General features: G+C 35.3%; 1 protein-coding gene across 2 annotated transcripts in view; it reads right to left on the bottom strand.

Annotated features, from left to right (window-relative positions):
* Window positions 1-23347, bottom strand: part of FSTL5 (follistatin like 5) — a 667511-nt gene that overhangs the window by 36647 nt on the left and 607517 nt on the right. For both annotated transcript variants that reach the window (XM_032465748.1, XM_032465755.1), the window contains 2 exons: window positions 20120-20227; window positions 15778-15902 (listed from right to left, as the gene is read on the bottom strand). In XM_032465748.1, the coding sequence (XP_032321639.1) occupies window positions 15778-15902; window positions 20120-20227 (233 nt within the window). The remainder of the gene's footprint in view (window positions 1-15777; window positions 15903-20119; window positions 20228-23347) is intronic.

The raw sequence follows: 23347 nt of genomic DNA, 5'->3' as shown, positions 1-23347 counted from the left end.
AGTTGGACAATGAAGAAAAGACATGTTGCAAATAAATGCAAATTGGCAGGAGAGTATGTGTGGATCTGTTGAGTTTTGCTGTAGTGGTGGTACTTAGGAGAGACGGAAACGTTTTAAAGGTGACTTTAGGATAATTGGTAGAGCGCATTAGTTGTTAAGTTTTACCCCGAAAGTGAAAAAAGGACTTGAATCCTATAACGTATTGAGGGCTAAGACACTGAAATTAGACAAAACTGAGTTGATAGCTGGCTCCAACACTTATTAGTGAAGTGATTCACCATATGTAGAAGAGAGCTAAAAATTTATGTAGCTGCTAGTTTTAAATGAGGCAGTGCATAAAAATCCTTAGCTCACTGTCTGATCCAGAGAAAGTGCTCAATCTTTCTTAATCACTATTAACATACTGTACAATAGCAGTAGCATTAAGAACAAAAATTACAACCAGGCAATACAACATAAGACACGCACACGATGCAGTGACTCACACTTGACTTTAGAAAATCAGACTGTAGCCTCTATATTAAAAGAAGGAAATTATAGAGAACCCCTTTAAATGATTATTGAACAGAGGACAAGAGGAAAATTAGAAATTACTAATGAAACTCTTAAGACAGTATGAATAAATGATAGTGCGTTTCTTCCATGTCCAGTACGTTTTTGTATACCTGGTACACTATTCCTCAACATCGTCATTCTTTTATTTCTTGCTTAAATTCAAGCTCTTGATTTCTTTCTGTGCATGCCTTAGGAAATCATTCACGAGTTTATCATCATAAAAAAGTGGGCATCTTTAAGTTATTTATAGTATCAACTTATAATAAAAATTTAAGGCTATTGTTTCTATTTCGCTTGTAACTACAATAAGGAAAGCCGTTTCCCTGATGAATTTGAAATTTTCATGATGACTTTATGAATCTGAAGAATAGACATGATCTATCTCTCTCCTGTAAATCTAAATATTATGGTAGTTTAAAAAGTGCTTTCCAGTGTTCTAAAATTTTAAAAGATATTAAATGGACCACTTTGAAATTAGGTAAGAGGTAGAAGTGCCAAAAGGATTATCGATATATCTTAATTTCACGTTGGCAGGGCACAAAGATCAGATTCAGGAATGTTTTAAATAGGTTAATGCAACTCTCTGTTCATAAGATCGTAATGATGATACTCAGTATATTTCTTAATTCACAGAACATAAAATCTTAATTCACAGAACATATAAAAATAATGTAAATCTCAAATGACTGTTGCCAAACCTCCCTCTACATCTATTTATTAAAAAGTCATTTGTGTCCAACAAAACCTCTTTGAATTATACTTCACTATTTCCTAGTAGGAATAAAAATGTGGATGGCAGTAGAGATTTTTTTTAATGTCAAAAATGGCAAGCAAATTAAGGCTATATGCAAGAAATCAGGAAGGCATGTTTAGTCTATATTAAAATGTATATATCTATATATATGCCACATCTTCGATATCTATTCAACTACTGATGTGCACTTAGGATGCTCCCAGTATCTTGGCAATTATAAATAATGTTGCTGTTAATAGCAGGGTGTATGTATCTTTCTGAATTAGTTCTTATTTTGTGGTTGACTTTATTCCTTTGACAACTATGAAAGTTTAAAAAGCTAAAGCTCTAAACGTTCTTAGAAACAATGAACAGTACATATATGTAAATTAAAAAATACATGTGCAGTAAAAAAAAAAAAAAAAAAGAAATGAGCCATCTAGCCATGAAAGACATGGAAGAAACTTAAAAGACATATTACTAAATGAAAGAAGCCAGTCTGAAAAAGCTACAAACTGTGTGATTCCAACTAAATGACATTCTGGAAAAGGCACAGCTACAGGAACAATAAAAAGACTGTGGTTTCCAGGGGTTTGGGGAGAGGGAGGGAGGGAGGAAGGAACAGATGGAGCACAAGGGATTTTTAGGGCGATTAAATTATTCTGTATGATATTATAGTGGTGGGTACATGTCATTATGCATTTGTCAAAAGCCATAGAATGTACATGAAGAGTGAGCCCTGATGTAAACTATGGACTCTGGCTGATAATATGTGTTCATGTTGGTTCACTGATTGTACCAAATATGCCACATTGATGAGGGATGCTGAGGGCAGGGGAGTATGTGAGGGTGGGGAGGGCTATGTGCAAACTCTCTGTATTTTCTGCTCAGTTTTGCTGTGAACCTGAACCTGCTCTAAAAGAATAAAGTCTTTTAATTAAAAAAAAATAAAATGTATGTATCTATATTTCTTAACATCATTTTTCTATATAAACCAATAACTCATGTTCTTGTTATTTTCATGTATCAGTTAAGTGAGTTCGGGTGAGCTCTTTTTTAATTAAAAATTATTCAGGGATCAAAATTATGTATTTGATAGTAATGCAACTAAGTTTTTAAGCAGAATTTTAACAATGAATACTTTAACTAATTAAAACCATAGGCAATGTGTCCTTTCACTCAAAACTGATAAATGATCTTGACTTATTAAGGGAAAAATCTAGGTTGTGTCAGGATTTTCTTGGTTTAATTATATAAATCAGCCTGCTACTTTCACAGTCATAGTATAGGTAAACTCTGATTCTTTTTTGTTCCCAAAAAACTAAAAGCTATATTTAGGTATTGAAAATTACATAAGCTTGAAAATAAGCTTTACATCATGACAAAAAATGAATTGCTGTAATTTTAGACCATTTTCTGGAAAACCAGTTGTCAATATGGAAAAAAAAAATCCAAGTCCTTTTCATTATCCCTTTTTCTCTCAAAAAAAAAAAAAGAAATGAAATTTCCAAAATACAGGGAAAAAGGGAGAAATTTAACTTCAGTCTAAACAAAAAAGAGGAGATTTTCAGCATACCTAATTCAACAAGCAGTTTTTTTTTTTTAATTGAAGTATAGTCAGTTTACAATGTTGTGTCAACTTCTGGTGCACAGCATAACAGTTCGGTCATACACATATATACATCTATTCATTTTCATATTCTTTTCATTATAGTTTACTACAAGGTATTGAATAGAGCTCCCTGTGCTCTACAGAAGAAATTTGTTGTTTATTTTATAGATAGTAGTTAGTATCTGCAAATCTGGAACTCTAAATTTATCTCTTTCCACCCCCTTTATCCTCTGGTAACCATAAGTTTCTTGTCTATTTCTGTGAGTCTGTTTCTGTTTTATGAATAAGTTGATTTGCCTTTTTATTTTTTTTAGATTCCACATGTGAGTGATATCATACGGTATTTTTCTTTCTCTTTCTGCCTTATTTCACTTAGAATGATAATCTCCAGGTCCATCCATGTTGCTGCAGATGCTATTATTTTATTCTTCTTATGGTTGAGTAGTATTCCATTATATAAATATACCACATCTTCTTTATCCAGTCATCTGTTGATGGACATTTAGGCTGTTTCCATGTCTTGGCTATTGTAAATAGTGCTGCTATGAACATTGGGGTGCAAGTACTTTTCTGAATTAAAATTCATTCTGGATATATGCCCAGGAGTAGGATTCTAGATCTTATGGTAAGGCTATTGTTAGTTTTTTGATGAATCTCCATACTGTTTCCCATAATGGCTACACCAAATGACATTGCCACCAACAATGTAAGAGGGTTCCCTATTCTCCACACAAGCAGTTTTAAGGGTTACTTAAGGCAACTACCATTTTTTACTTCCCTCGACACTGTTTCTATTCATTTTGGAGGCCTGTATACCCTACACCATACTGGTGTAAACACCAAAGGATAAAACCCTGGCAGTTTAATGTTTATTGCCTAATATTTTTAATATACTCAGTGGTTATGGTGAATGTGTCTACTCACGACTGAGGACAGATTAGACTTCAGAGAAGTTTTCTCAATATAAGTACTAATTTGGTGGGGTTTTTTGTTATAGTTAAATTTAAAGGCTCTGTGATATTCTTTTCATGTACTTCAGTTTTGCTTGAACCAAACCTGACATCATGCTGCCTGATTATTTTTTTTCAATAAAAGTAGCAAGAGATGGAACATTGTAACATAACGAGTGAAAGTTAACAAGTGAGCATTTTTCATTTAAAGAAAGGAATGCATTTATCTAGACATTCTCTGATTGACTCACAGTACCCAGTTTCTTTTTTCCTACATGAATAGCCATAGGGAGGCTACAGCCAGAGGTTGACAACTAAGTTAAAATGGGACAAAATATTAACTCAAGTGGAATCACACGGAATAGTTTTTCCAGCCTCTAATCATTGTAAAGACAGAGGATATCAGTGCCACCAATGTTGTCCTTCTAAAGACACCCCCTACCACTACCACTATTACTCCATTTAAAATAAATTTGTTTTTATGCCAAAAAAAGAGAAAAGAATGTGGTGTAGATGTGAACTAAGCATTTTAGCCACATTCACATAAACTTTTCAAAATATTCTGACTGCTATAATTAATTTATGCATGTATTTTCAAAGACAAAATTATTTAATAGCATTGCTTTGTTCAGTCACACAGGAGTTCACCATTCAAAAGGGAGTTTTTTGGTTATGATACTTGTATTTAAAGTTTTAACATTTTAATAAAACATTTCATCAAGAAAAAATCATGAATTCAGAGAATTAGATGTTATGGTAAAATATATCACCTTCCTTCAACAGAAAAATAATATATCTGTAATAGAAAAGAACAAATCTCACTTCATATTGGATCTGTTCCTGTGATTTTAATGCTGTGCTCTGTTTCCTGGGCTCCGTCACGCTAGTTCTGCACCTTTTGTAAAAGGATGTTGCCTGGAGCCTGAAATAGACAGGAGAGCCCATCCTCAAGGCTCTGACCTTTAAGGGTGTAACACTTTTCCATTCATATAAAGGTAACAAGTTGCGGAATAGAAAATAACGTTTGTTTTGTTGAAGGTACACCATAATCTGACCCAGATGGACAGCTGCAAGAACAAAGAATTCCTACACCAAGAAGTTTGCCACAACCAACCACATCCCCTCCTTTTTTCAGTATAAAAGGAGCCTGGATTCTGACTGGGGGAAGATGGTTCTCCAGGACATTAGTCTGCCATCTTCTCAGTCTGCTGGCTTTCCAAATAAAGTCACTATTCCTTGCCCTAACACCTCGTCTCCTGATTCACTGGCCTTTCACGTGGCAAGCAGAATGAGTTTGGACTTGGTAACATATCCACTTAAAGATAGAAAGAATTAGAAATCTTGTACACATTATTGTTTTATATACATGTTTTGTGAGAATTGATTAATGATTTATCTGCTGTTTCAGAATGTTATAGTCTAATCAATTGAATAAATGTATAAAACAGATCCTGCAATGCACACATGAGATTCATTTAAGAAATTACCTCAGGTCTCAGGATAAGCCCTGCCTCCCTCTTGTGAAACATCATACTGTATCGTAACTTCTGATGTATTTCCTCATTCATCATAATTGTTATTTGAGTCTGTTTTTACTACTAAACAAAGAAACCCAAGCAATCTAGGTAGCCATTATCATTCACTCATTCAGGGTAAACTAAGTTTGATTTACCATTTCTAGCAAAATCCCAAATCATATATGACAAAGGGGAAAAGTACATAGAAAAGTGCTATGAATACATCACAGCTCTCTCCTAAGCAGAATACTGGGTCCCGTAAATGGACGACCCTATGTTTTACAGAACACTTTGATGAGTTGGCATGAGGACCTCTGAGGGAAGAAGCAAGAGCTATCTTACTTTGCATAATAAAACTCAGGAGGCAGATCTGCAATGTAGAGTGTTTCTAATTACATGTCATTATTGCTCCATTGATTTCTTCAGGAAAAAATGCCACAGAGCAAATCTAGTTAGAGGTTTTATTAACTTGTAGAACTTGGGAGTCTACTAATATAACTGTGCAAAACTTTTCCTTTTTTAAAATAATGAAATCCTTGTGTTTCAAATATACCTTGCGTTTAAACCCAACCTTATTTCCCATATGACAAAAACATTGCAGTTAATACAGGATACTCATCTAAGGGAATGTTCTTTCAAAAGAGGTTCATCCACTTGGGGTGTAATAGAAAAGAACAAATATGACTCCATATTGGATCTGTCCTTTAGCTCCAACCCTGTGCTCTGTTTCCTGGGCTCAGTCATGCTGATTCTGCACCTTTTGTAAAAAAGAATGTTGCCTAGACCCTGAAATGTACAGGATAGTCCACTCTCAAAGCTCTGTCCTTTAAGGGTGCAACACTTTTCCATTCATAGAGATAAAAAGTTGCAGGACAGAAAATAGCATATGTCCTGTTGGAGGTTTCCAGGAATATCATGACCTGACCGATGTAGACAGCTGCAAGAACAAAGGATTCTGACACCAAGAAGTTTGCCACAAGCAACCACACCCCCTCCCCTTTTCAATATAAAGGGAGCCTGAATTCTGACAGGGGGAAGATGGTTCTCCAGGACATTAGTCCCCCATCTTCTTGGTGTGCTGGCTTTCTAAATGAAGTTGTTATTCCTTGCTCCAACACCTCACCTCCCAACTTATTAGCCTGTCGTGTGGCGAGTAGAATGAGTTTTGACTCATTAACACAGGCAATAGGCCCTTTCTTTTCAAGATTGAGATGGAGATAGTTCATATGGGGTAGAGACCAAGTGGGGAAGCAGACACAGCTCTCTAACACAGGAAGCAGTGAAGATAAACCAAATACACACACACACACAACACTAGGCTGCAAGCACGCAGCGATATTATGTCTTAAGCATTTTACACTCCCTGTGTGGGCTGTACTAATATGCTAAAGAAGGTTGAAAGTACAGCTTAAAAGCAAATCCAGTAACTGTAATGAAAGCAGAAGAATGGCATTACAAGTCAAAGCTCGAAGGGTATATTGCATTCACTTCTTTGAAATAAGATGAAGAAAATTGTGTTTATGTAGAAGAAACTTTGCACCCATGTAAGCATGCAGGAAGATTTGTCAGCAATGATTTACATATGTGTGTGCACATGTACTCGTAAAAGTATGTAATTTGCTTAATAAACAATTTATGACTGGGCTTTTCTCTTTTTCAGATAGTGCCCTGGGCTCTGGGAATGTAATGACCCCGAGAGGTGGCAGATCCTGACAATCAGGAGTTTGTGTTTGTGTAGAGTGGACTGGGGAAAAAGAGGCTCAGAGACACTGGGAAAGGGAAGGTCACGGTTTCAGAATTTGCGTGTTTCCAACATTCACTATTTAAGAGAATAGAGAGAAAAAGTTCCAGCTCCTGGGATATTTGGAATCCCTTTTGTTTGTCAGTTTATTTGTCTTTGTGGGAGGAATTAGTATCTAAGAATGATGGGAGTAAATAAACAAGTTTCTTCTGATAGTACAGGGAACTATAGTCAACATCTTGTAGTGACCTATAATGAAAATGAATGCATGTATGTACATGTATGACTGAAACATTATGCCATACACCTGAAACTGACACAACACTGTAAACGGACTATACTTCAACTTAAAAAAAAATGGGAAAAAAAAGAATGAAGGGAGAAAAGAAACCCTGAACTACTCTGAATTGTGACTTTGCGAGATCTTTATCTAAGACCCATTTTTGGAAAGAATCTCAGTTGCTGCTTATCACTCTGAGAGCATAGTTTTCCTAAAATGTCATGGAACAACTGATGTTTTCAATTTCCGATGTGCTTGGATTTCAATGCAACCAGGTAATTTTAGTGCTGAAACTATCTCTATGCACCTGGCCTGTCCATGAATCAAGTCACAAGTGCAGAGCTGTCTTGATATATGGCCAGCCATATATATAATTTGGCTTTAACAGATTTGATAAAATATGAGGGATGGTGACATACTTTACTTTAACTTTCACTTTCCCAGAATGTTTATTTTTCCCTTGGAGAAGCTTTAAGGAAACATATATCAAACCCAATCCCTTCTTAATCATTTTCTTGCTGTAATTTATAATGGAAAAGCAGTGCTCCAGACCTCTCTCCAGGCCAGCAGAACGATGCCTGCTACCTGCTATTTCATTTTTCTTTATTCCCTGCAGTGCAGACATAGCCATTGGTTGTATGGGGATCATGGCGGATCTGACCCTGGATAAGTCCTCAGTCCCCTATTGCTATATTTGATTGCCAGCACTCATTCGAATTTTGAGGGCTCTAAAAGAGTGCCTCCAGTTAACGTTGTCCTTTCCAGCCCACCCAAATTGAAGAATACTATTGAGGTCCACTTTCCACAGGATCCTGAATTATGCAATCTGAGATATTCATTGGAACTAATTTCATCTTGGGGTACGTGATGGGAGAGAGAGGAGTTTTCACAAGGAAACTACTGGAACATTATTTGCTGTTTGTTTCTTTGTTTTGGTTAGCAGGTCAAATGTAGAGGAAGACAAAAGTGTGGCGCCTGGCATTTTTCGAATGTTTATATAAGTACCAGTTGCCGTCAAGCTCTCCTCATCACTGGGATTTACAAATATACTTATTTATCTTATTGCTTATCATGTAATCATTGACTGAAATACACACACACACACACACACGTCTAATGAACAACAATTAATTTTAAGACACTATGTAATCAATCGATCATCCATGAAGAAAAATAATCATAAAAATGTCAAATTCCCATCCGTTCCATTTTTGCCTCAAGAAATAGGAGCACTTTAGAGGTAGATGTCTAGGAAAATATAACCCAAAGAAATGGGAGAAGTGGTTTGAAATTCTAGGCAATAAGATCAAATGGTAGTGCTGGGGGCGTGATTTCAAGAGTAAGTAAGCCTTTCAAAGCATCTCTGATAGCAATAGTGTTACCTCAGTTGCTAAGTTTCCTTTCTACTTATAGAACTAGTCCTGGAGTAGACATGTACATCAGAAATAACTGCCTTCTTGCATTTACTGTAAGTGTCCTCTGTGCCAATTGACACTGGCAGACTTGAATGAAATGGGATTAAATCTGTTCCTAGTTGCACTTCAATCTGAGAGTGGACAAGAGATGGGAGAGGCGTGATTTGCAGGTGCTATGAGGGTCAGGCTGTAAATATGTCTTTTTTCATCATGTGTTTTAAATTTATCAAAGGTATTATTTTAGTCCGTGAAATTTTAAAGAATTTCTACGTAAAGCCTTAAATAGCCCAAATGTTAGCTGTGCCCTTGCAACCGAGGTAAAAACATCTTGCTGTTAATCCTTTTTCTTATCTTCCACCTGTTTTTTTCATGACAAGTCAAAAGCTCTAAAAGAGACTTCTGCTGATTTTTGCATTTCTGGTAGCTTTACTTGATGGCTTTCTTAGTATCTTGTACTAAACTTTATCAAATTCCCCTGCTCTGACCACATTGGCCCCCATGTAGTTCTTACTTTCGTCCGCTAACTCCCCAAAATAAATCCTTTTTGGAAGTATGACCTAAGATTTTTCAGGGACATCCAGTGGAAATGTTTCTTCACTCATTGGTTGTCATTCTGCCTCCTCATTAGTTCCTCTTCTTATTCTTTCAAGTATCCTCACCCCTCTAAATACTTACACAAAATAAAAAAAAAAATGATAACATGATAAATTACTGGCAAATCTACTGTTTTTCATTTCTTATATGCAAATACTAGTGGCAGCTGTACTGTAAATTGTAATCTTTACACATATTATAAGAAATTGACATTTAATTACTGTCTTCAGAGTGGTTCCAAAAATAAAACAATAATTTATGTAAATATCTATTCTTTTAAAAATTTAGTTGCTTTGATGTTTAATCCAATCATTGAAACACAACTATTTTTTCTGAAAGAAAATTTATTTTTAAATTAGTATTTAATATCTGGCTACTTTAAAAAATTGATAACAAAATTATTAAATTCCCATGCATTAGCCATATCATTAAAAAATTAAGAGTAGTGGAACTATAATACTATTCAAATATATCTATTTACATGTAATGATATAATAACAGTTCTGTGAAATCAAATTTTTAGGAAAGTGAAACATTTTGCTTGACATCTGTAGAGCACTTTGATGAAAAAATAATAACTTATTTCATTTTTTATAATATTAATAGACATAATTGATTCTTCTGAGAATTACATACATATTTTCATTTTTTACAGTCTCTTTTCATTTTACCTATCTGGATATTTTGTACATAGAATAAGACATAATTCCAAATTTAAATTCTTCATATAAGAAATTAATATTTCTCATGTCATTACAAAACACGGTCCTTTTGTACTGCATAATCTCTTCAACTTTAGAACTATGATTCATGGTTTGTTAATCACTTATTGAAATTTAAGGTTTTTAAAGAAAATTCTCTATGAACTGCCAGTCTGAAAAATGAGTGTCTACCTAATACACATTGCCAGTTAACTGAAATGCCTGATGAATTACTAATGTGAAACACACATCATTTATTAAATATTCAACAGAACTATTTTTGTAAAAAATAACAGAATGTAAGATATAAAATGTTTTATTCTTACTTAAAAGCAAATAAGCATATAATTTTAGAGTGATTGAGATCAATGTACTTCAATAAACATCAGAAAATCGTTTGTGTTATTACGTCAATTTCAAGTACTTTATACTTTTTCTAAATATTTGGGGGATGAATTCACCAACTCACACTCTGGTGTATTAAAAGTATCCATTACGTGTTTTAATAGCCTTTTAAAAATAAAGGTTTAGTCAATCAGCGTTTAGTCAATCCCTTTCAGAAGTGCAGGAACTAATGGGGAGACAGGAGTGTAATACACTCTCTCATCTTCCAGGAAGAGTAGTTTAGTGAAACTAAATTGTATTCACAACAGGGGTTCACACACGCAATTTTTAAAGAATAGTTGCCTGCTGGTCTGGGGTTTTTCTGCACAAGCAATCAAATTCAAGAATGAGGAAAGAAAGGACGCAAACTTGCTTCATTGGCCAGAACTCAGCTGTTTGGAGACCATTCTGATTTAGCACAAACATCGGTGGCACTGGTGTGGCTGAGCCTAGATGTGTACCCAGCCTAGGGCTCAGGTTATTTTCAGATTGCTATAGAGAAGGAGTGATAAGCAAACCCCACAGAAGGGATTTTTCACTAAGAAGCTCTTACCCTCTAGTATAAAATAGAAAGAATGGTGTGTGGCCTGGGCTGTGTCACTCAGGATGGGATGGAATTCAGCTGAGTTGTGAGAATGAGTAAGTGGGCCCTCATTCTCAGGCAGTTTTTAAATGAAAATTAGTCTCCTGAAATTCAAATTCATCAGGCCACTGTAAAAGGCACCTGCTGTTAGGCTCTGAAGAAGTTTTAAAGTGCTGAGAATTTCAAACGGTCTTAAAAAGTGAACAACATTCCCAATTTTGTGAAGATGGATGATTTTTTTTTTAAGCTACAAGTTTATCTTTTAATACAGATTTAGGAAGTAATTTTGTTTCTCTTAAAGTCTTTAGTTTCCATTTACCTCACAGAGTAAACAAACCTGAGAATTATAGACCAAAAAAAAAAAAGGAGAAAAAGATGAGAAGAAATCAAGCAGAGAAAAATAAAGACTTTCAGCAAAACCACTGCTAATCTCAGGGAAGCTCTTGTTCCAATGTAGATTATGAGTAATCTGGACACAGCTGTTACGGGCAACTTAACATTCAAACACTATATGATTCCTATCCCTAGAAAGAAATGAAGTCAGCTGGCTGAGATCACAAGAGCCAAAGGAAAAGAGTGTTGCTGGGACATTAAGGCTTAGATCTGTCTGATAGGAGACATAAGTCCTTCTTACTGCAGTTTACAGCTTTCACACCATTCCCTATACTTAATGTCCAACTCACTGCATGTCCCACACTATGTAAGATGCTGAGAAATCAGGTGCATAAGAAATAGTCTTGGTGAGAATGTAGTTTGGTGTAGCCATTATGGAAAACAGCATGGAGATTCCTTAAAAAAATTAAAAATAGACTTACCATGTGATTCAGCAATCCCACTCCTGGGCATATATCTGGAGGGAACTCTAATTTGAAAAGACACATGCACCCCAATGTTCATAGCAGCACTATTTACAATAGCCAAGACATGGAAACAACCTAAATGTCCATTGACAGATGACTGGATAAAGAAGTTGTATTTACACCATGGAATACTACTCAGCCATAAAAAAGAATAAAATCATGCCATTTGCAGCAATATGGATGGATGTGGAGATCATCATTCTAAGTGAAGTAAGCCAGAAAGAGAAAGAAAAATACCATATGATATCACTTACAGGTGGACTCTTAAAAAAAAAAGAGAGACACAAATGTACTTATTCACAAAACAGAAACAGATTCACAGACAGAGAGAGCAAACTTATGATTACTAGGGGGAAATGGGGTGGGACAGGATAAATCAAGAGTTTGATATTGGTAGATACTAACTACTATATATAAAATAGACACACAACAAGTTTCTTCCATATAGCACAGGGAACTATATTCAATATCTTTTAGTAACCTATACTGAAAAAGAATATGAAAGGGAGTAGATGTATGTATATGTCTGACTGAAACATTATGCTGTACACTAGAAATTGACACAACATTGTAAACTGATTATACTTCAATTAAAAAAAAAAGAAATACAGTCTTCATTCAATACTACTAGTCTGGTTTAGGAAAGAGTGTAACAGTTCCTTCTTTCTTTATTTCCATTCCTATGAGAAACATGAATTAAGTGCCTACCAGTCTAGAGTCACTAAGGATATAAAATCCTGACACCTGTCTAGACATTTTTCAGACATGGGAAATATAAATTATTTGAAATGGCCATCTGAAAGAAAAGCAGATTAGTGTGATGGGGGATCAGAGGAAGAAGACTTATACTAATTAAACATATATTATGCATCAGATCTTCTGCCTGGCCTGGACTATGTACCAAGCACAATAGTCAGAAAATAGTCTCAAATTTGGAAAAACGCAATTCATAGAAAAAGCAATCTCAGAACACATGCCACATTTGGGCAGAAAAACGTTCCATGAATTGGTAAGAGAAAAGACCACATCTACCCTCAGGTTCTCCTGATGTGTAATAAATCCTCATTATGTTAAAAACACTTTACATATTTAAACATCTATTTTTGGAAATGCATGCTACCTTCCATTCTTATTCTTCACTTTAGTAATAGGAAGAGTTGCTGTGAAACACAGTAGGAAGCATGATGATCATTCACATTCATTCCAAATGGGGCTCTGTATGCAGGTAGAATTGTGATAATTTAATTTTGTCTTCTCACAAGTATTGGCAAAACACTTGTGCATTTCACTATACACCCTCTAGATGAAATCAAGATGTTTAAAAATATCCTCAAGCATACTTTTCAGTGTTTCTCATAAGTTATAGAAATAACTTAAATAAAACGTTGCCTTATATGTGTTCACATTATATGAATGTTCTTGTAATGATTAATAGCTCCAACTTCAGATATGTAGTAATCATTTTGACCCTAAAGAGATGTTAAGTTCTGAGAGTGTATCAGTTAAACATACAAACACAAAATGACTCATGGCACTCACTTTATTCAGACAAATTTAGACTCCTCTCCCTGATAGCTATTTTATCCTAATGACACAATATACTTGTAGGAGAAAAAAATACCCAGAACTATATACTATTAACCATATTAGTGTCATAGACACAGGAATTTGGACCCAAATAATTGAATTAATAGTGTATTTTTAAAAAATACACAAAGTTGACAATAGTATATCAGATACAATGATAGGGAATAGGAGAATGAGATAAATAAAAGCAAATGTTACATATCAAATTATCGATTAGTAATAATTTACCAACAACTTGAAAACAACAAAAGCATATTTATTCATCATAACACTCAATGCCAATGAAAGGACGTTTGATCCTCATCCAATTAGTATAAAAACATTATATATATTTTAGACACCATCTCAAGTGGGATAATTTTCAGTTCATATTCTTATTTCTTTGGTCTCTGAATGATTATAATGCTTGCAGTCAGAGCTAAATATTACTTTGATGCAAATGCTTTTCAAATATGCTGCATTTCCATTAAGTTCTACTTATTTTCCATAAAAACATGTAATAATTGTGACAGTATATCATGATTTTTAATCTCTTTATTGCTAAGCACATGATAGGCATTCTGAAAACAATAATAAATTGCTTGACAAATATATCAAACTCTTGGAAAGCATCTATTTGGGTGCACAAAGAACAGTTTAAATTTAATTGACTGTGAGCCACAACTCTAATTTATGAATCTCCCTTTTTATTTTTCCAAGTTGAATTCTGCACTCTTTCAGAATTCTTACAACTCCAACTTTTATAAGAGATAATTTTCAGTTTAATTCAAGGGAAACAAATGTACACAAGAACCAAATAATGGCTCATATAACATATCTGAAGCAGTTCCCCTCATCAAAATTTACTTGAAAAAGAGAATAAAATACTAGTTTGTTTCAGATTCACTAATATTGCTAAGCACTGCTTTACATTGTTTCGAATACATTATCAAAACACATAGTATCAGAAATTGTCAATATACAAATTCTCCCCCTTTTCATCACTTAAAGCACTTCTGCAGAACCTTCAGAGTGATATCATTGGAAGTTATCACTTTTTTACTTTTTTGTAAATACTTAAAGATAAAACATGCCAACATGTTTTCTGAGGGTACAGACCTCAAACATTTTTTTAATTGATGTATATATGATTTACAACATTGTGCTAGTTTTTGGTGTAAAGCATAATGTTTCAGTTATACAAATATATGTTTTTTCATATTTTTTCATTATAGTTATTACAAGATATCGAATATAGTTCCCTGTGCTATATAGTAGGTCCTTGTTGCTTATCTATTTTATGTACAGTACTGTGTATCTGCTAATCCCAAACTCCTAATTTATCCTTACCCCCACTTTCCCCTTTGGTAACCATAAGTTTGTTTTCTACATCTGTGAGTCTGTGTTTTGTAAATAACTTCATTTGCATCATTTTTTTCAGATTCCACATATATGTGATATCATATAATATTTGTCTTTCTCTTTCTGACTTACTTCACTTAATATGATAATCTCTAGGTCTATCCATGTTGCTGCAAATGGCATTGTTTCATTCTTTTTAATGGCTGAGTAATATTCCATTGTGTATATATGTGTGCATGTGTGTATCACATCTTATTTATCCAATCATCTGTCATGAACATTTATAGACCTCAAACATTTCAACTTTCCATACTCACTAATACAGTGTTATATTCATTCCTATATGGGCAAAAACGATACAAGAATGCTATTACAATACATTGAATAGGTGGTGATGAGAGTGGCTCTCCTCTCTGGGAGGAACTCAGGCCAAGTTCAAATGTCAGCATTTTGCAAAATCCTAATAAGAATATCTTAATGATAATTGGCAAAAATATGAACTGTAACATCGATTTAAAAATGCAACCATATCTTTGTAAATTCACTTCTCTATTACACAGAAAAGGAAGTACATCACACAAAATTCATCATCATATTGATAAATGAATGTCCATCAGGCAGATGAGACAAAGCTAAATCATGTGCAATGATGTGTCTATTTGTTGGGTAACTGAATTTTTCTTTTGGTGATTTCCCATGGCTTTCTATCAGAAGTAGAGAGAAACCAAAACATGGATACAAGGAGTGGGTATAGCTCAGTGGTGGAGCATGTGCCTAGTATGCATGAGTTCCTGGGTTCAATCTCCAGTACCTCCGTTAAAAAAAACTGATAATAAATAAACCGAATTACCTCCCTCCAGAAAAATCTTAAGTAAATAATTTTTCTTATTGAAAAAAAAAGTGGGTACTCATCTTAGCACTTACCTCATGTGGGTGACGACAAGTGTGGGGCTGGGGATGTAAAAGTCGTCCACGCAGTCAAAGTGCTTTCCCACCGGCTGGGTGTGGATGGTGTGGTGAGGGGTGTTCCCGCTGGCCAGGGTTATGACCTACACGGAACAGCACATTTAGACCTGGCAAACCATGCCCTCCATAGCATCAGATGTGAAGTAAATCTTTGGCAGTTGTCTGCCTAGACTCTTTATTCCCACCCTCAAATTAGTATATTATCAAGCAATTTGGAATTCTGTAATCGGTTGCTTATTTTCAAGGTAGAAGCTGCTGCTGCTATAGAGAAAAAAATTGAAAAAGATTTGTCTGCTTAAAATATAAAACATGCATATAAGTAACTTATGTATTCTAGAAATGTTATTGCTAAAATGAGAAAAATAAAAAGTGGACGTATGAGATAAATGAGATACTCACTTGCTTTCTTTTTCTTTCTTTCTTCTTCAGTTCCTTTCCTCCCTTCCTCCCTTCCCTCCTTCCCTCCTTCCTTCCTCTCTTCCTCCCTCCTTCTTTCCCTCCTTCCTTCCTCTCTTCCTTCCTTCCATCCTTCTTTCCTTCCTTCCTCCTTCCTTCCATCCGTCCTTCCTTCCCTCCTTCCTTCCTTCCTCCCATCCTCCCTTCCTCCCTCCATGGCTTTTTTGAGGAATAACTGATAAATAAAAACTTCCCCCTCCTATAAAAGATTTGGAAACATAGAACAGAGAACTAAAAAAAAATACCACATGAACTATTTTTGCTCTTAGAAATCTTAGAATAGAACACCATACTTTGAACCTTTTTTTTCCTTTTACACATAGAAAATAACAGATTTAAGTGAGTTTTAATCAGAGAGGTTTCTTCTAACTATTCATCATTAATTGGTCTTGGAAACTCTCATAGTTCATTAAAGAAAAGATCACCACTTTTGAGCTCCTTTATTCCTTATACACCATTGCACACCAAATTCTATCAGCTCCTCCTCCCTGATTTCTCACACCTCCACCTTTGCTCTGTTGCCCTTGTTGCAAAGCCATTGCTCTGGATTTTGCCTTTTGAAGCACTCTCCTGCCTTTATTTTTCCATTTTAAATCATTTCTACATATTATCACAAAATTAAACTTCCTAAACTAGTGACTGCCTAAATTAAGTAGCATTTCCTCCCCCAAAACTGAATGTTTTCCTTAGGTTTTTAAGACAGAAGCAAATAGCATTTTTATTTTTAGGGTTTTTTTTCCCAAAAAGGTTAATTTTTCTTCATTCAAATGCGTATAATTTCGTGAGTTCCATTGGAAATTTTGCCAACTTCAAGAAAATGGATTATTACAACCATCAGGATAGACGCAGTTACGTGACAGTCAAAAAAAATAAATAAATGAAACAGAAACAAATCTTTACATCTTAGTGGCTTAGAATACAAAGATTTTGTTTCATACCTGTTGCTTCCCCAGAGGGCTCTGGCAGGATATCTACTGTTCCTAGTATTTTCATTCCATTTCCCATGAGGAAGGAGCAGCTCATGAGGGAGGATCTTTGAATGTTTCCACTCATGAAAGGCCTTATTTGCCGGAACTAATCATATGGCCCCACCCAACCAAAAGAAGACCCCCATGTGCCCAGAGGGGGAGAGAACCAAATATGTGATGAAATTTTAAAGACACTATATCTATTTTATTAACGAGTTTCAGTGAGAAACCCCTCCCTGGTTTTTAGCCATTCATAATAATGCCTAAAAGACTTTAATAAAAATCAACAAGATTAATTCCAATGGAACTCTCCAAATTTTCTTCCCTTTGGATTGTATAGAAGTATATAATTCTCAAAATGCATGTACGTGTATTTGAAATTAATAATACTTAGACTAACAGAAGTAATAATAATAATAATAATAATAATAATAATAATAATAATAATAATATTTACTAAGAGCGTGCTATGTTTCAATATATGTCCTGAATAGTTTACAGGCATCACAGAATTTAATACTCAAACAAAGCTATAATATGTGTATTGTATCCCAAACTTACAATGCAAACTTGCACGATGCAAAAATATTTCACACCACTGAAGATTATCTGAACGTCTCTTCTGTGCTTGGCATAGTCCTAGGTTGTAAAAAGACAAAGCCACTTCCCCAGGGTAAGTCTGGGCTTTAATTCCTCATGGGTCAAGGTCCTTCTCACTGGTAGAATTGAGCAGGAAGTGGTGAATTGCCAGGTTCAGGACTGAACCCACTGACTTTAAGGACATAGGTTGATCTGTGATACACCTTAATCAACAGGGCCAGTCTGGCAACAACCTTGCTGGCCTCGCTCTGTGCCACACCTTCTGCAAACCCAGAGCCACCATCTGCCCCATCACCCCATCTCGCTGGGATTTACTTCCTGGCCACTAGCAGAGTGTGAAGATTTTACTCCAAGTTGTTTTCTGAGGATATTTTCTTCTCTAATTGTACATTTGCAAAAACACTACACAAAGATCATAAAACTGCAGATGACGGACTCATAAGTTTTAGCTTTTTACAGAATTTCTTAAATTTTCATAAGGCATAAATGTCCTCTAAAAATACCTAGGATAAATCTTTTTGAGAATTCGTCTGAGAACACTAGATGGAAAATCACTGTCTTCATCACCTAAAATTATGACAATTCATAGGGTTTTATGAGTTAATTGTAAATATCAGAGAAAATAAGATATACGGCTTTCCTAATTGACAAAGATGTATAGATTTAATAATATTCAACATGAAAGCACAAAAGAGGGCGTTTGGATCCTTGGTAAAATGCTTCTGCACCTTCAAGGGTCAGTGGGTACCATTATACATTCTACTGCATTAGGGCTAAACAGCTGTCTCCTAGCCTGCACACCCTAGCATCAGTCTCTTTCCAGTAACTTCAATATTGTGGCACAGGGACACTCCAGCAAAAAAGAGAGCTTGCCCACATGTTCTGATTTGCTCAATTCAATTTCTCCAAAGGAAAGTCAGTTCCCTTTTTTCAAACAAAACTCAAATCCCATTTGTTTGGGAGATATTTCCTGATAATCCTCTTGGGAGACAATGACCCGTAACTATTCTGACATTTCTGCAGAGTCAGGTCTTTCTGAGCAGAAAGCATTGGCTAACTTGGTTAAAGGATGATGGGCCGAGCCAAAATGTCTCGGAAGCCTGAGATGGAGTATTGCTTCTGAGAGATTTAGAGGCTTAACTCATCTAAGCTGTTACTGATGTGCCAGCGCACTGACTACCCCTCCTCTCCCAGGAGAAGGTTTGCACACGTGCCAGAGTATCTGTCTTTCTTTCTCTCTCTCACACCAAAGGGAGGGACTTAAAACAACTTAGGGACATGGGATTCCAGTCTCCTTCTAGTCACTCACCACATCACCCTGTGTGGGTTGAGGATGGAAAATAAAAACTAGCACTTTCCATGAGTAAGACACAACCTGTTCTCTGATTCCGAGACCCAGTCACTTATCTGTCTGTCTGTCTATCTCTCTGTCTTTATACATACAGAAATATGTACATACACTCTTTATCTAAATAAATCTTGTATATGTACTATTTTAAGAGCAATTCTCAATTCCTATATTTTATATTTTCAGATGTGAGACTAACCTTTCACTTCCACCTAGCAAATATTTTAAAAATTCACTGAATCTTATTAGCATATTTTTAAATTAGAACTTCAGAGAAAAAGAACCCATTTTAGATGGCTAGATAATATGTGGGGAATTTCTTAACACTGCTACAATGAGTCATTGTCAAAATGTATGCACACACATATATATACATATATATCTGTCAAGTCCTCATATAAACGATTTCAAATATAAGCAAATTCCACAGAAATGACAGCACATTTACCCCAATTAGAAATGAGCCTACACCCAGAGAGTAAAATAATGTGTGTTTGGAGGAAAATGGAGACCTGAGTTGAGATTCTGTCCAAATCTCCTGGTCTCTGTCTCACATGCCCCATCCAACAGGCACCATTTTAAAGAGAAATGGAAACAATAAAATTCTCATGAAAATCAGAAGGAAGTACAGAACTGTCAAAAGGTAAACTATAACTTTTTTTTTATTCCCAATGGCATGAGCTTTGTCATCATAGGTTATTATTTTTGCACATAAATCTAATGCTTGGTAAGTATGACCTAGAACATTTTCCAATCCAAAAAAAGGTACTTGAGTATTGACAATTTTTCCCCTTCTTTGCAGATCTAGATGTGTTTAAAATACATTTCTCAGATGGAAGAATATCATTGTCAAATGGTTATAAATATCCGTTAGGTATCTAAATGCTTAAAGACCACTATTTTCTCAAATATACTGAAGAGTACTTACCTGTAGTGTCGGAGAAGCCTTGTCCATGGTACCCCAGCTGAGCACCCAGACCTGATCGTGCGATTTGTCATAGTGTAATTTCACTGGGACAGGGTCTGTGCTTACTGCCTGCAATAAACAGGAGTTGAAAAAGTTTTCAGACTGAAATGCTAGTCTGAAACTGGGCTAGAAATTATGGAAGACTCCAAGCTTTTGGATATCAGATTAAACATTTCTGTTGTCAATTATCTAATTTTCTAAACCCTTATTTAATGAATTTGGAAACATGATACTTGACTCAAACATGTTTTTGCACCCTTTTATATAGTCATATTCATTCATTACTCATGCAAATTGTGTTTGATGGAGAAGCTATTTAGAAACTCGAGATATAAGTGATTAATATGTGTATTTTAATTTTTGAATACAGGTGATAACTATGTTTACCCTATTAGATTTTTCTATCCCACAGCTGGTTATTGGATTTAGCCATCTATAATGCTAAAACACCAACAATCTGATCTACGGTTGTAACTATCATAACAGATTACCTAATTTAGTTTCCTTAATGAGAAATCTAAAACAATAGAAAAAGGAAAAGCATTTTTTTGTACCATACTTGAGATGGTAAATGAGTTTTCCTGCTAACATTTATCATATTTAGCATTTACTGAAAACAAAACTTCCAGAAAACAAATTGCTGCCGGTAAGTTATTTCACTTCACCTTAATTCCAAGCTATTTATATTACAAGTGAACACCTTTTTGAAGTAATTTCCTGTAATAGTTACATATTTTCTAATTTTATAACATAAAACAAGTTGTATTCAATAAAAGAACCCTTATGCAATAGTAAAGGCATTTCATCCCCAAGTTCTAGTGAATATATTTATAGAATTTCTCAAATCTTAGTTCATGATGTAACCCTCTTCACAGTGGGTTGAACACACAGATTCATATTTTATCTAACATGTTAGCAATGTAGTCTTACTAAAGTATTTCTTTTCTAAAACCTTGTCCTATATTTTATCTATTTAAAATTCTCAATATTCTTGGATTAGAAGTAGTTATTGCATTTCTGAACAGACCTATTTAAATACTTCTGTATGCATGACCTTACCCCTTTCTTTCTGTCTAACAGAGCCATGATGTTGTTTTGGGTTCAGGTGGGTAGCAATGTTCTCGGGGAAGGTAGCCCACTGGGCTAGCAGCACAGGTTTAAACCAATGACTGATCTCATTCCCCTTTGACAAGGGCTAAGTGTCCCAACATCTCTAGAGGTTAGAGGTGGTCACATGGCTTATCCTAGTTTACACATTGTAAAGATGAAGATGATGGATGAATTGTGAGAGTGATACGAATTCCCATCAAAATAGACAGGTGGAGACTTCCTTGTACCATCCTTTCCCTTTCTTCCTGCCTTAGATGCTGCCATATGAAGACACTAAGGCTCAAATTCCAAAGCCATTTTGAGATCATGAAACAACAAGCTTAAGAAGGAAAAGGCAACAATTTGAGGATTCAGCAGGAGAAAAATGAAAGGAGACTGAATTTTTCAGTAACAGCCTTGAGATGCTGCATGAACCTAGAATAACTATCCTGAGATTGGATGTTATTGGCGATAATTAAATGGTTCTATTGCTTGAGGAAAAGTTAGTCTGGTATTTGGTTAATGGTACTCAGAGGAATGCCAGGTGTTTCATTTCCAGTCTTCATGTACTGATCAATAATTTCAATGGGTATATAGTGAAAGAATCATCATTAACCATTACACTAATAACAAAGCAATAAGATTCTTTTGATTTTTTATATTTTCCCCTTTTATGTTAAACTCGATCTGTGTATGCTTATAATAGTCACCCAATTTTGCATACAACTTAAAATGGAATATAATCTTTAGGCTTTTAAATGTTAAAATAGTTCAATAGGACAACAAAAGTGACAATAACAAAGACATTGTTATCCAATTGGTAGGATACCATTAAAAAAAGAACAAAGATCCTTAGATAACTTTAAATAGTAAAGAACCATTTTTTTATATTTTATTTTGTTTTTTTTACATTTTTTATTGAGTTATAGTCATTTTACAATGTTGTGTCAAATTGAGAACCATCTGAATAAAAATTTTTGGCTGGCCAGCTCTCATAAGGTTCTTTCCTTTCTACGAGACTCTTCCATAAATATTATCTTATGGGCATACCACAATCTCTAGGTTCTGTTAATAGCCACATAAAATGGGATAAGACACCTGAGACCGTGTCTTACCAGTCACCAGCCAGCCAGTGGTCAGTGGGCCTGGGATCTGAGTCTGTGATCCTGCCCAGAGTGGGAACTTCTCTACCTACCAAAGACCATCCCTGCTCACTGAGAGTTTCATTCCTGACAGTGTGTGGATGTGTTGCCCTCCTATATATGCCTTGTGGATGAGAAACAGTCTTTTGCTTTTATTCTTGTTTTTTTCTCTTTTGGAAGGTGAAAAGAAACCCAAGGGGCTCAACGATATGGAGCAGCATTTGTGTAAGGAGCACAACTGCAGTGGAAAACCACTGACAGGCACTATACCCCATGTTTATGAGCAAGTGTTTTTATTGTAGGTGATTAGGTTCTTGTCTTGTCACAGAAATAATTCAGAGACAAGACACAGAAGTTAAGAAAGTAAAGTGAGGATTTATTAAGGGATGGGTAGTGCACTCTCAAGGGGAGAGCGGGCAGACTCAGGTGAGCAGCTGCCCTGAGCTTCTTTGGCAAGTTGGTTACACAGGGTGTAAAATGAATGGGCAGAATATTCCTTGGGGAGGGAAGGGCTTGGGGTAGTAGTCCCTGATTTTCATATTTTCATCCCAGCTCCACCTTCCCGAGGGGAGGAGGGATTTTTTTTGCCCTTATTTGGTCTGGATCGGAGGTGTCATGGTGTTAGTGCTGGATGGGTTCTTCTAATCTGCAAGGATCATTTTATTGTAATGAGGGCATAATGAGCAAAAGGTTACTTTTGGACACTGGAGATTCCTACCTTTTCCAGTGTTTCTTTGTTGGCCTCCAGGGCACCTTGTCACTCCAAAATGTGTGACTTCAAATCTTAGCGTCTTCACTTAAATTTTAACAATAACAGTAACAGTAATAATAATAATACTATTGGAAGTTACTAACCTTTCCTGTGGCTCCATAATAAAATGGAGACTGTAATAACACCTACTTCAAGGAGTCATTGTAAATATTAGATAAGGTAGTAAATGTAACAAATATAATGTGT

The sequence above is a fragment of the Camelus ferus genome, chromosome 2 (assembly GCF_009834535.1).
Source record: "Camelus ferus isolate YT-003-E chromosome 2, BCGSAC_Cfer_1.0, whole genome shotgun sequence".
NCBI classification, from domain to species: domain Eukaryota; kingdom Metazoa; phylum Chordata; class Mammalia; order Artiodactyla; family Camelidae; genus Camelus; species Camelus ferus.
Note: the sequence above shows the minus strand (reverse complement) of the source record. Positions and strands in the feature narration are given on the sequence as shown.